This window comes from Girardinichthys multiradiatus, chromosome X (genome assembly GCF_021462225.1).
Source record: "Girardinichthys multiradiatus isolate DD_20200921_A chromosome X, DD_fGirMul_XY1, whole genome shotgun sequence".
NCBI lineage: Eukaryota > Metazoa > Chordata > Actinopteri > Cyprinodontiformes > Goodeidae > Girardinichthys > Girardinichthys multiradiatus.
The window spans coordinates 39,327,746-39,340,393 of record NC_061817.1 but is presented as its reverse complement, the minus strand read 5'-3'; the positions used below and the strand labels follow the sequence as shown (position 1 = coordinate 39,340,393).

Sequence of the window (12,648 nt, the reverse complement as noted above, 5' to 3'; positions counted from 1 at the left end):
TTACACAGGTAAAAAAAAATAATCTAAAAGTAAGAGTAGACTGAACAGTAAGGGACGTTTTTACTACATAAAAAAAGAAAAACTATACAGTGATTACAAATGGCATATTTAGATTGTGTGCAGCTGAGTGATTTTAAAAATGTACAAAATATGCATATATAATTGTGCATGAAAACAACGATAGACTATTTAGAAAAAATTGAAAAACGGAAAATAGCAGCAGGGATGTAAACATTTCATGGGCTTTTTGGGAGCAGCGGTGGTTATAAAGTCTAACTGTTGCTGGGAGGAAGGAGCTGGGATACCGCTTCTTTGTGCCACTAGGATGCGGTAGTCTGTCACTAATTATACATTTAAAACAATCCACATTAATAGAAATAAATTGATTCTATAAAACCCGTTATAAATAATTTTATTAGACGTTTTATCTTACGTCTTTCACAACACCCAAGGGCACTGTACACACAAAACAGCCAAACAAAAATAAACATAAAAATAAAAATAAAACGACGGTTCTCAAACTGTGGTACAAGAACTATTGGTGGTACATGGACTGCCTTGAGTGGTACCCAGAGGCAATGTTGGTATCAACTATTTACAATGTTTGTCCAAAGCAAATTAACTGTTATGTAGAGTTAATGAGTCCAAACAGCCAAAAGGATAAGTAGTCCAAGCACATTGATCCTTGCTTTAAATAGATACGACTCAAAGGTGAAGTTCAGTGAAAATATTTCAAGAACCAACGAGAACAATTCCTGGTGTAAACTTATATTGTTTTGAAAAGAAAATTTGAAAAATGAAACCAGAATTAACCATATTCTGGTGAAGAGTAAAATCAGTGGAATTTACCAATTGTTATACTTAATAACCATGCTAAATAGTGTTAGAAATACGATGTAGTAACGATGATTGTCTCAGAATGTTTTGCATTCAAACACTAAAGGAACATGTTCACAAAGAAAGGTTCTACATATATTTGTCATATATTTGTCACAAACAACTAGAAATGCAGGTAAATAGTTTTTACAGCAAATAATATCATATAATGCTTTTCAAATGCATGGCGGCCATATTTGATTGTAAGGTTGGGGTTGGTGAGAAAACCCAGTTGTAATCCTGAGTTTAATTAACTTTTGGTCATTTCTTCATCATGAAACTTGGACATTTTCTATTTTTTGGACAAAGCAATAATTAATCGCCAAAATAAATTGAATTCACCTCACTCTCCTCATCCTCCATTCTCACGGAAATTGGACGGAAATACATAATGCATCCAACAATGTTAAAACAATATAAACCCCTTCATAGTTTTTAATTCTGACAAAACTGCAGCTCCCCTCTTCTTTTAACACCTTTCCAGGTTCCAATTTACCCTACCAATATGGCGGCCGCGCTGACGCGCCGCATCAGCATCCATGGCTCCTCCTTGCCCGGCCTCTGCGCAGCTAACAGGCTAAGCTGGCTCGGCGGCTCGCAGGTTCTCTCGGTGTGGTTAGTTAGTTTGAGACGCACCGGCTCCATCCACAGTACGGTGCAGTTCCGAGCGACCAAACTGAAAGTTCACGCCCGGTAAAGGGACGCCGAGTTTGGATATCAGCTTACAAACAGGTGAAGATGATTAAGCTGTTCTCCCTGAAGCAGCAGAAAAAAGACGAGGAATCTGCTGGAGGAAACAGAGCCGGAGCCGGGGGGAAGAAAGCCAGCGCGGCCCAGCTTCGAATACAGAAAGGTGGGTCAGTTACCCTACCAGGGCTCGCCCAGCTGCCCTGCCCCACAGCGGGGCTTGTTTTCCGGGCACCGAATAGTAAACACAGGGTAAAAAAAACAACAGTTCAGCCTGGGGATCAGTGCGTTCAGGCCGGCTGTTGTTACCCAATGAGGCTAACAGTTAGCGCCACAGCTAGGAGCTAACGGCGGCTAGCTCCTACTGTCACAGTTAAAAACAAACTGAACCGGAGCTAAAATGTTAACACACAGATATAACTATAACCACAACCTGCCTAATTCCAGTTACCAGAGTAACCTTCTATAATTACAGGTTTCAACCAGCTAACCTGCTGTAATCAGATGTTTCAACCAGGTAACCTGCTTTAGTCAGAGTTTCAACCAGGTAACCTTCTGCAATCAGAGATTTTAACCAGCTGTTAAGAACTGGATACATTTTAACTTGCTGTCATCAGATCTTTAACCAACTAACCTGCTAAGAGGGATCTCAAACAACTAACCTGCTATAATTACAGGTTTCAACCAGCTAACCTTCTGTAATCAGATGTTTTAACCAGCTAACCTGCTAAGGGGGGTCTTAAGCTGGTGTAATCAGATGTTTCAACCAGCTAACCTGTTAAGGGGGATCTTAACCAGCTGTAATCACAGGTTTCAACCAGCTAACCTTCTGTAATCAGAGGTTTCAACCAGATAACCTGCTAAGGGGGATCTTAACCATCCAACCTGCTGTAATCAGAGGTTTCAACCAGCTAACCTGCTAAGGGGGATCTTAACCAGCTAACTTTCTGTAATCAGAGGTTTTAACCAGCTAACTTGCTAAGGGGGGGGTCTTAACCTGCTGTAATCAGATGTTTCAACTAGCTAACCTGCTAAGGGGGGTCTTAACCATCCAACCTGCTGTAATCAGAGGTTTTAACCAGCTAACTTGCTAAAGGGGATCTTAACCAGCTAACCTTCTGTAATCAGAGGTTTTAACCAGCTAACTTGCTAAGGTGGCTCTTAACCTGCTGTAATCAGATGTTTCACCCAGCTAACCTGCTAAGGGGGATCTTAACCAGCTAACCTTCTGTAATCAGAAGTTTCAACCAGCTAACCTGCTAAGGGGGATCTTAACCAGCTAACCTTCTGTAATAAGATGTTTTAATCTGCTAAGGGGGGTCTTAACCTGGTGTAATCAGATGTTTCAACCAGCTAACCTGCTAAGGGGGATCTTAACCAGCTAACCTTCTGTAATAATATGTTTTAACCTGCTAAGGGGGCTCTTAACCAGCTGTAATCACAGGTTTCAACCAGCTAACCTGCTAAGGGGGATCTTAACCAGCTAACCTTCTGTAATCAGATGTTTTAACCAGCTAACCTGCTAAGGGGGGTCTTAACCTGGTGTAATCAGATGTTTCAACCTGCTAAGGGGGGTCTTAACCAACCAACATGCTGTAATCAGAGGTTTCAAACAGTTAACCTGCTAAGGGGGGTCTTAACCATCTAACCTTCTGTAATCAGAGGTTTCAACCAGCTAACCTGCTAAGGGGGGTCTTAACCAGCTAACCTTCTGTAATCAGAGGTTTCAACCAGCTATCCTGCTAAGGGGGATCTTAACCGGCTAACCTTCTGTAATCAGAGGTTTCAACCAGCTATCCTGCTAAGGGGGCTCTTAACCAGCTATCCTGCTAAGGGGGCTCTTAACCAGCTAACCTGCTAAGGGGGATCTTAACCAGCTAACCTGCTAAGGGGGATCTTAACCAGCTGTAATCACAGGTTTCAACCAGCTAACCTTCTGTAATCAGAGGTTTAACCAGCTAACCTGCTAAGGGGGATCTTAACCAGCTGTAATCACAGGTTTCAACCAGCTATCCTTCTGTAATCAGAGGTTTCAACCAGCTATCCTGCTAAGGGGGATCTTAACCAGCTAACCTTCTGTAATCAGAGGTTTCAACCAGCTAACCTGCTAAGGGGGGTCTTAACCAGCTAACCTTCTGTAATCAGAGGTTTCAACCAGCTATCCTGCTAAGGGGGCTCTTAACCAGCTATCCTGCTAAGGGGGCTCTTAACCAGCTAACCTGCTAAGGGGGATCTTAACCAGCTAACCTTCTGTAATCAGAGGTTTCAACCAGCTATCCTGCTAAGGGGGCTCTTAACCAGCTATCCTGCTAAGGGGGCTCTTAACCAGCTAACCTGCTAAGGGGGATCTTAACCAGCTAACCTTCTGTAATCAGAGGTTTCAACCAGCTATCCTGCTAAGGGGGCTCTTAACCAGCTATCCTGCTAAGGGGGATCTTAACCAGCTGTAATCACAGGTTTCAACCAGCTAACCTTCTGTAATCAGAGGTTTAACCAGCTAACCTGCTAAGGGGGATCTTAACCAGCTAACCTTCTGTAATCAGAGGTTATGGAGGTTGTTTTTGTAAAACCAAAAATGACATCCAAGTCCTGAGACTACCAACATTTCAGAGCTCTCACTCTGAGCTACGTTTAGTTCCACCAGGTTCCCACTGCCTGCTGGTTCTTCTTGAAGTGGTTCCGGAGCTTCTTGAAAACATCTCTAAGGCAGGGTTCCCTCAGGACAGTGTTTACCTCCTCACACCTTATGACACATTTAAATTAGCGAGGCTGTAACCATGGCGATGATAAACGGCAGTTTATATCCAATGGTTTGTCCCAGCTGACTCAGGATGATGATGATGTGTTTGTGTTGCAGACATCAATGAACTAAACTTGCCAAAGACTTGTGAAATCAGCTTCCCAGATGACGACGACCTCCTCAACTTTAGACTCATCATCTCACCTGATGAGGTGAGAGGAGTTCAGGAAAGCTCTCACCTGCATATTCTCATTTCTCCTTAGGAATGGCTTTTATGCTTTCTGTGTTTCTTTGTGTTTTTGATTATATAATAAAATTATTAGATTATTATAAGACACCTTTCCTTTGGTGCATCCGTAGTTTTTTCAGCGAATCCAGACGTTTCTGCAGTGGTTCACTTCTTCCTTATTTTGTTATATTACAGCATTTTTCTTGACTGGGTTAAATTTAAATTTTTCCTCACATTCTTCTCATAACATCCCATAATAACAAAGTGAAAGACCTTTAAAGTGTTTGCAAGTTTATTAAAAACTAAAACTACAGAAAAAAATCACCTGAACAGAGGAATCCACAGCCTTCGCTCAGCACAGTCTCAGCCTCTGATCTTCTGCATTCGTCTCTACAAGCTTGGCTTACCTGTTTTGTGTGCAGATGTTCTGGAGATCTTCTCAGGCTCGGTCAGGTTGGATGGCTTGTTGTTAGGCAGACACTTTAGGTCTTTCCAGCGATGTTCAGCTGGATTTAGAGCCAGGATCTCTGGCTCAGGAACATTCAGAATGCTCCTGAAGCAACTCCTTGGTCTTCTTGGCTTTGTACTTCATCTCATTGTCATGTTGGAAGATGAATCTTCACCTCAGCCTGAGGTCCAGAGCGCTCTGGAGCAGGTTTTCTAGAAGAATCTCACTACGCTTGTTGTTCTCATCTTACCTTCTGTATGAACTGGTCACCCACTTCCTCACAGCATGATGCTGCCACCCCCATGCTTCAGAGTACGGATGGTGTTCACCAGGTGATGAGCAGTGCCTGGTTGTCTCCTGACATGACACTTGAAGTTCAGACCAAAACCTTCTACTATGGTTCCATCTGGTCCAAGGGTTTTTGTTTCTCCTGCTCTGATGATCTTCAAGGAGCTTCTTGGCATAATTCAAGCAAGCTGCCATTTTGTTCTGACCACTCTACCATAAGGCCTGATTGGTGGAGTGCATTACAGTGGTTGACCTTCTGGGTGGGTCTCCTATGTCCACAAATAAACACAAGAGCTCCACCTTAGAGACATTGGGTTCTCTGTCACCTCTTAGACCAAGGCCCTTCTTCTGATTACCCAGTTTGGTCGGGCAGCCAGATTTAGGACGGGTTCTGGTGGTTCCAAGCTTCTTCCATTCCCAGGAGACCACACAGCTTTTTAGGACGTTCATTGATGCCAAAATCTTTGTGACCTTCCTCAGATTAGAGCTTTGACACAGTCCTTTGACTTCATTCCTTGGTTTCTGCTCTGCTCTGTCAGCTGTGAGACCTTTTATAGACAACTGTGTTCCTTTCCAACCACAGGTGGACCCCAAACATGTTGAAGAAACATCTGATGGATGATCAGTGGAAACATGATGCACCTGAACTCAGTTTTTAGAGTCGCAACAATGGCTGAAATCATGTTTTCACTTTGCCGCTGTTTAGAGAAAACTATAGTCGGATACCTTCTGGTTGCTCTGGATTTGATTTGGATCCTGATGATGAACCCTTTTCCGGAAGACCTTCGGGTCAGGAGGAGGTTTAACTCTAGCATCTCAGTGACACTGCTGCATTCAATGCACGTTGGAGTGTTATGTTCAATTCTTCTGGATTAAGGAGAAGAAAAGCTGGCAGCTCTGAGGTTGATACTAATGCAGAATATTCCGGGTTGTTACTGAGTCTAATAAAGTAAAGAATATGTTCTTGAAGTTTACCTGCTGTAGATGAGTGACGGTACCACTGTAAACCCGGTTCTATCTCATCACCCAAGTTCCCTTTTAATGACATGGAACTACCGTATTTTCCGCACTATAAGGTGCACCGGATTATAAGGCGCACCTTCAATGAATGGCCTATTTTAGAACTTTTTTCATATATAGGGCGCACCGGATTATAAGGCGCATAGAATAGAAGCTACTGCAGTCAAACGTTTGACTGGGGTTGCGTTATGCATCCACTAGATGGAGCTGTGTTAAAGAGAATGTCAACAAAACAGTCAGATAAGTCAGTCAAACTTTATTAATACACTACAAACCAGCGTTCTGATAACTCCATTCACTCTCATGGTAAGGTCTCCTCTACATAGAAATCTATTGAATAGAACCAACCGCACGTTAGGAATGCATTGGAGTCTATGAAGTTGAAGTTGAAATCAAACGTTAGTTAAAACGTGAAAGGGAACTTTTCCCTGATTCAGTAAACACGTAAAAGAAACAGTTTGATGCACTAAATCAAACGTTAGTACTGTTAACCTTTCCTGTTTCTGTCCCCTGACCGTAGTCTGATGACACAGGGGAGACGCTTTCTCCAGGGCCGAAGTTACTAGTTTCCTCGGGGTTAACTCCCTCACTCATACGTTGCTGAGTTGAACATGAAGAAACAGCATCAAAACACTGAGTTGTTGACGAGATTCGGGGTTCTTTTTAATGACTTTGCAGCACGTAAAACACAGGGCTTACAGACTCATACACCGCTGCTCCGGTCGCCGTCTCTACCCACCCCACACACACAATAATACCGACGTCACTCCTTCACTCTTGATTCTCAGCTACGGCAGCACACAGCGCCACCTCTGTCCGGAGGAGTAATGTCAACATCTTCCATACACACACACGAAACATACACCCCACACACTGAGCTTCTAATCACATATAGTTCAGGGGCAATTCCTGCAACAGTACATTCAAACGTTATACACACACAAGTGGTGTTGTACTAGGAGTAAGCACAGTACAGGTGTTTACCGCTATTACTTCGGCGACGCCCCTGACTACGGTAGCCGTAATGCTGCAAGCGGTGCGGCTTTGTAGTTTACCAGTCGTACTGAAACATTTTGACAGAGCGCCGTGTACAACCAGTATGGATCAACCAATTAACCAATTGATCCATATATAAGGCGCTCCGGATTACAAGGCGCACTGTCATTTTTGAAAAAATTAATGGTTTTTAAGTGCGCCTTATAGTGCAGAAAATACGGTAGTCTTAAAGTTGCTGTTTGATCATTTATTTAAAACCTGAAATTCTTTCCTTCAAATATGATCCAAAGATTTTTGGCTTCCTTGAATAATTGAAGTTTGTTTTTAATCTGCTTAGTTTGGGACGAAAACTCTGAAGTTCAGCATAAACAAGAAGTCAGATTAGCTCTTTGTGGGATGTTCAGAAAACATTTAAAAAGCACAACCACAGTCCAACTATCTGCTGGAAATCTGGGTTCTGCAACAAACATGAGTCAGAACCATGAATTCAGCAGGTAGAACATGTCAGTCCATCAGGTGAGAAGTCAAAGCAGAGCTGTGCCCATTCCATTGTTAAGATGCAGGTAGAGAGAAGATCAGCAGGGAAAGTGTGGATCAGATGAATAGGAGGAAGTTCAGCTTCCAGACTGAGTCTCATGCTGAAGATTCATTGTTTTTGTCTCTTTCAGGGTTTTTACAAAGGAGGAAAGTTTGTCTTCAGCTTTAAGGTAACAGTTCCTCATTCTTCTTTTCCTTAGTGGTTGAACTCCTGAAATATCCCAGAAATACTTCAATTCTTACAGGAGCAACTCAAAAAGATTCCAATATGTTTAAAAGTTCAATATTTTCGTCCTTCGTTTTAGAATGAGAAAGTCTTATATTCTATAGATCATCACACATAGAGCGTGAAACATTTCAAGCATTTATTTCTTGTAAGTTTGATGATTTTGGTTTACAGAGAATGAAAACTCCTGGTGTCAGAACCCTAATCAGCTAATTAACTTCAACCACCTCTCTGTGAAGTTCTGTCGAGAGGAAGATGAGAGACACCAGAACCAACAATGCAGCTATTAAAGCAACCTGGGCTTCCCAACCACTTCAGCAGAACCTCAGGCTGATCTCCTCCATGCCACGCCCCCCCTGAGCCCAGACCCAGAACTGAGTGCATTGAACTCAATATAGTTTCTAGAAGTCTGACATTTTTTAAATCTGCTTCTTATAGATATTATGTAATATTCTCACTTTCTGAGGCACAGATTTTTGTGCTTTTCATTCTCTATAAACCAGAATCATCAAAATCCCAATAAATAAACATTATGGTTGAAATATTTTCCTCCATGTAAAATGAATCTGTATAATGTTTCTGTTTCTGAAAAGAGGGGCGGAAAATGCTGAACGTTTTCAGGGTATTCTCATTTTCTGAGATGTTCCTGTAGGTTGACGGATTTTTTTAGCTGTTGTGTTTCCATGAGTCGAGCGGCTGAAGAGCTGCGCAGGTCATTCAGGATCGTTTACCTGCCTGGTAAATCAGGACACGCCTGGATTTATTTTCTACTCTTCTGGACTTTTTCCTTCAGATTCTGTGAACTTTGTTCTTCCAGATGTTTTCATGTAGTCTGTGTGTTTCAGGTGGGACAGGGTTACCCCCACGATCCCCCGAAGGTAAAGTGTGAGACGATGGTTTATCACCCCAACATCGACCTTGAGGGAAACGTCTGCCTTAATATTTTAAGGTCAGTCACCAGCTTCGAGGTTCTGACCAAAACCCGACCTTAAAATCATGGTGGATGTGGATCAGAAGCCATTAAATGATTAAACTAACTGGACCAATATGATTTTAACACATACAGTGGTTCTGTTGGGTCTTAAAAACTCAACCATCTCATTTAGCTGCTGAAACTTTGCAGTTCATGTAGAACAAACCATAATGGCTTTAAAACAGTCTGAAAGTCCTAAATGAAACCTTCTCCTCAGTGCAGACGCTGGTTTAACTGTTGTCTCTTGTCCACAGAGAGGACTGGAAGCCTGTTTTGACAGTAAACTCCATCATCTACGGTCTACAGTATCTATTTCTAGTGAGTTCAGCTCTGACTCTTTGAGTGTTTGTGTTTTTTAAACCTGCAGGCTCAGGGAGGCAGATTTGGTTCTGCTGGTCTTTACAGATTGCTTTCTCACTCCAGTCCTTGAACCTGACCCAGTCCAGTCATCTGAAAGCCTGACCTACAGTATATCCATGGTTCTCAAACTGTGGTACGAGAACCACTGATGGTACATGGGCTGCATTTAGTAGTATAAGTTAAATTTGAAGCAGGTGAGGTCCTCCTACACCTTACTGAGGTGCTACTTGTCATTACTGCAGTAAACAATCAGTTAAAGAATGAAGCACCTCTCAGGTTCCAGGTCAGCACCCTGCTCAATAACGTAGTTCACTTAAAGGTGACAGAGACAGTCATGAAATGGGTTCCATCAGGCCCATTCAGTGCAAGAACAGAGCAGTTGGGGCCCAAACGAGCATCCAGCTTCTTAGCACAGAAGCATGGTTAAACCAGTGCAGCATCCTCAGCTTCCAGTTGGCTGCTCACTGAGCCTACAGGTGGTGTCCTACCTGACTCCATTCAGTGTTGTAATCAGACCTATCCCTGTTTCCCCCACCCCACTGCAGGAGCCAAACCCAGAGGACCCGTTGAACAAGGAGGCAGCAGAGGTCCTCCAGACAAACCGCCGGCTCTTCGAGCAGAACGTCCATCGCTCTCTGAGGGGCGGCTATGTGGGCGCCACCTACTTTGAGAGATGTCTGAAGTAGCTCACCATCCCACCGTCCTCCAAGCTCCTCCCACTTCTCCCCTTTACCCCTTCTTCCTGATCTCTCCTTCCTCCTCCAGCTCGTCTTTGGTTCTGCTCGCAGGAGCCGCAGCGACGGAAAGCAGCACGACGCAACACGCTTTCCTGTTTTAACACAAAAGAAGAAGCTTCACCTCCCACTCCTCCTCTTCCTCACTTGTCCCCTCCCATCTCCTCTTTCTCCTTCCACATTTCTGTTTCAGTTCCACCATTTAGACACCACAGGAGGACACCAACAAACGACACACATCTGGAGGGGGATGAAGATGAAGATGGAGGAGGACTGTGGATGGACAGATTTGGGGGGGGAGTGTGTTTGTGAATGTTGCTGTGGTCAACTTCACAGCACTGATGAAAATGATGCTCACCAGATTATCTGTTTTTATTTTGCGTGTGTGGCAGGACGCCTGACATCACACAGGTGATCAGAAAGACACGCCCCTTCCCTGTCACCGCCTTCATTCATTGGTTAAAGATCAGAAAGAAAGCAGCAAATTCCAAACTACTCGCTTCGTTCCTGCAGTAAGGTTCTGAGGGGGGCGGAGCTTCTTGTTTTGTAATGACAGGAAGTCAATCAGAGGGGCGGGGCTTCTCACTTATTTCCTGCAGGAAGTCTCTGATGGGTTGGATCTTCTCTCTGGAAGCCTATGGAGGAGCAAAGTTTCTCTTTCTTCATGAAGGAAGTCTGAAGGCGGAGTTTCTCACTTTGTTCCTAAATGAAGTCAGAAAGAGGGTGGAGCTTTTCGCTTTATACCTGTGAGAAGGTCTTAAAGGGGGTGGAGCTTTTCACTTTACTCTTGCAGGAAGTCTAACAGGGGCAAAGCTTTTACATCAGTGAGCAGATGCGCCTTAAGTTTTTTTCTTAAAAAATTTTAGTTTTTTAGCTTAAAGTGGCTGCAACGCCCCCTACAGGTGTACTGAGGGGAGGCTGGGCATCTCAGTAAAGGGGAGGAGCTAGTTTTAAGGGGAGGGTTTGATAGAGTAGATTTAAGTAGCAGGTGGGACGGGCTTGTAAAGGTGGAGTAGCTGGTGGAGGAGGAAACATGCCTTAAAGTCTTTGTAGCTGTTGAATGGCAAGTCGATCAGGGTGGGAGGAGCTTATTCCTGCAGGAAGTTGACAACAGACGACATGACGGACATGAAGGAGTTGATCTGTTTGGAGTTTGCTGCTGAATAAATCCCATGAAACGCTGGTGGGCGGGGCATAATATGATGTGGGTGGGGTCATAGCTTAGTGAGGGTGGCTGCTTGTTTAAATGAGGGGGGGTTCGGGGGGCTTTTTGATTTTCATTTTAGGGTAGGGTCAGGGGCAGGCGCTTAAAATGTTACGATTCTATTGTGTATATTGAAACCCCAGCTGTTCACTTTGACTGCAATATGATTTATGTTAAATAAAATATGAACTTGAATGACGAGAAAACTTGAACTGTGTCTTTGGACGACACAAACACGCTAAGAACATGTCGGCAGGGTTGGGGTATCATGGGTCTGATCTGTCTGGATTGATCTCTGCTTTCAGGATAAAAGCTTCTAGGGTCAAAAGGGTTCAGGAATTCACTGGCATTGCTTTCTTTCTGTGAGATGAGTCAAATTTCCATGTTTGCTTTACCAACGCATGAAAACATGTTTAAAAATGAATTGATAAAAGAAACTACCTAATTACAATAATATTTACAGGGTGGTCTTTATAAGTTGATACTTTAAACGAATTACTAGTTTGTTTCAGGTTTACTACCAGACTCACAAAATAGCCACATTTAAATCTCTTCTAAAATCAGCTCTGAGATGTTTTTATTTCTCTGCAGAGGTTTTCCACCCAGCAGGGTCATAAGAGCCTTCATGAACTTCAACATGACGGGCGTTCATAACCGGTTCATCTTAGCTGTGATTTCCTCGCAGAGCAGATCTGCAGTAACACAATTCAATAACTGGTCAAATTATTCTTCAAAGGTTTTATTCATTTGGAAATAAATGCATAAATATTTTTTTTAATGCATAATTAAATGCTTTATTCATTAAAATATCTTCAGTTTATTCATAGGAAACAGATCTTACATTGCTGAGTTATTTCCTGGTTTTGTTGCTGGAACAAGTCATGAATTGATTTGTTCTGCCAACCATCAAAACCAGTGGATGGACCTAATGCAGGTCTGGTCCCAGTAACTGGTCAGGTTAAGCTGCTCACATTCCTTGTGTTTACATTCATAATTTATTCAATATTATATGTAATGTTTCTTTTGAAAGGTTTCAGATAGAAAATATCTAAGCTTATTTTGTTAACCTTATTATTTAATACATAAAATCAGTGAATACTGGTTTGTCACTGAAGGATATATTAACATATTTATCATATTTGTTGCGTTTCTGTTACAAATGAAATCCTAAAAAAATTAGACGCAGACCTTCATATGTGTGTATGTTTTGGAAATGTTTGCCATTTTCCATCCCTTTTCTCCTTGATATTCATTTTAAAATTTCAAACTGAAAGTTAAGTCATTTTTGTGCTCAAAAATGAGTGAGCAAAAATTTAAATATGCTTTATTT

The 12,648-nt window shown here is 42.6% G+C and overlaps 1 protein-coding gene across 2 annotated transcripts; it reads left to right on the top strand.

Moving 5' to 3' along the window:
* Positions 1–1,417: 1,417 nt before the first annotated feature.
* LOC124862991 (NEDD8-conjugating enzyme Ubc12) lies at positions 1,418–11,524 on the top strand. 2 transcript variants are annotated; one of them, XM_047357219.1, is made up of 7 exons: positions 1,418–1,729; positions 2,039–2,080; positions 4,421–4,515; positions 7,953–7,991; positions 8,893–8,996; positions 9,275–9,338; positions 9,926–11,524. In XM_047357219.1, exons 1-7 carry the CDS (start codon positions 1,615–1,617, stop codon positions 10,064–10,066), a joined length of 600 nt encoding a protein of 199 aa, XP_047213175.1. In that variant the 5' UTR covers positions 1,418–1,614; the 3' UTR covers positions 10,067–11,524. The 2 variants fall into 2 exon arrangements, with proteins under 2 accessions (XP_047213175.1, XP_047213176.1); XM_047357220.1 differs by lacking the exon at positions 2,039–2,080 and having other exon boundaries at positions 1,424–1,729.
* Positions 11,525–12,648: the final 1,124 nt, after the last annotated feature.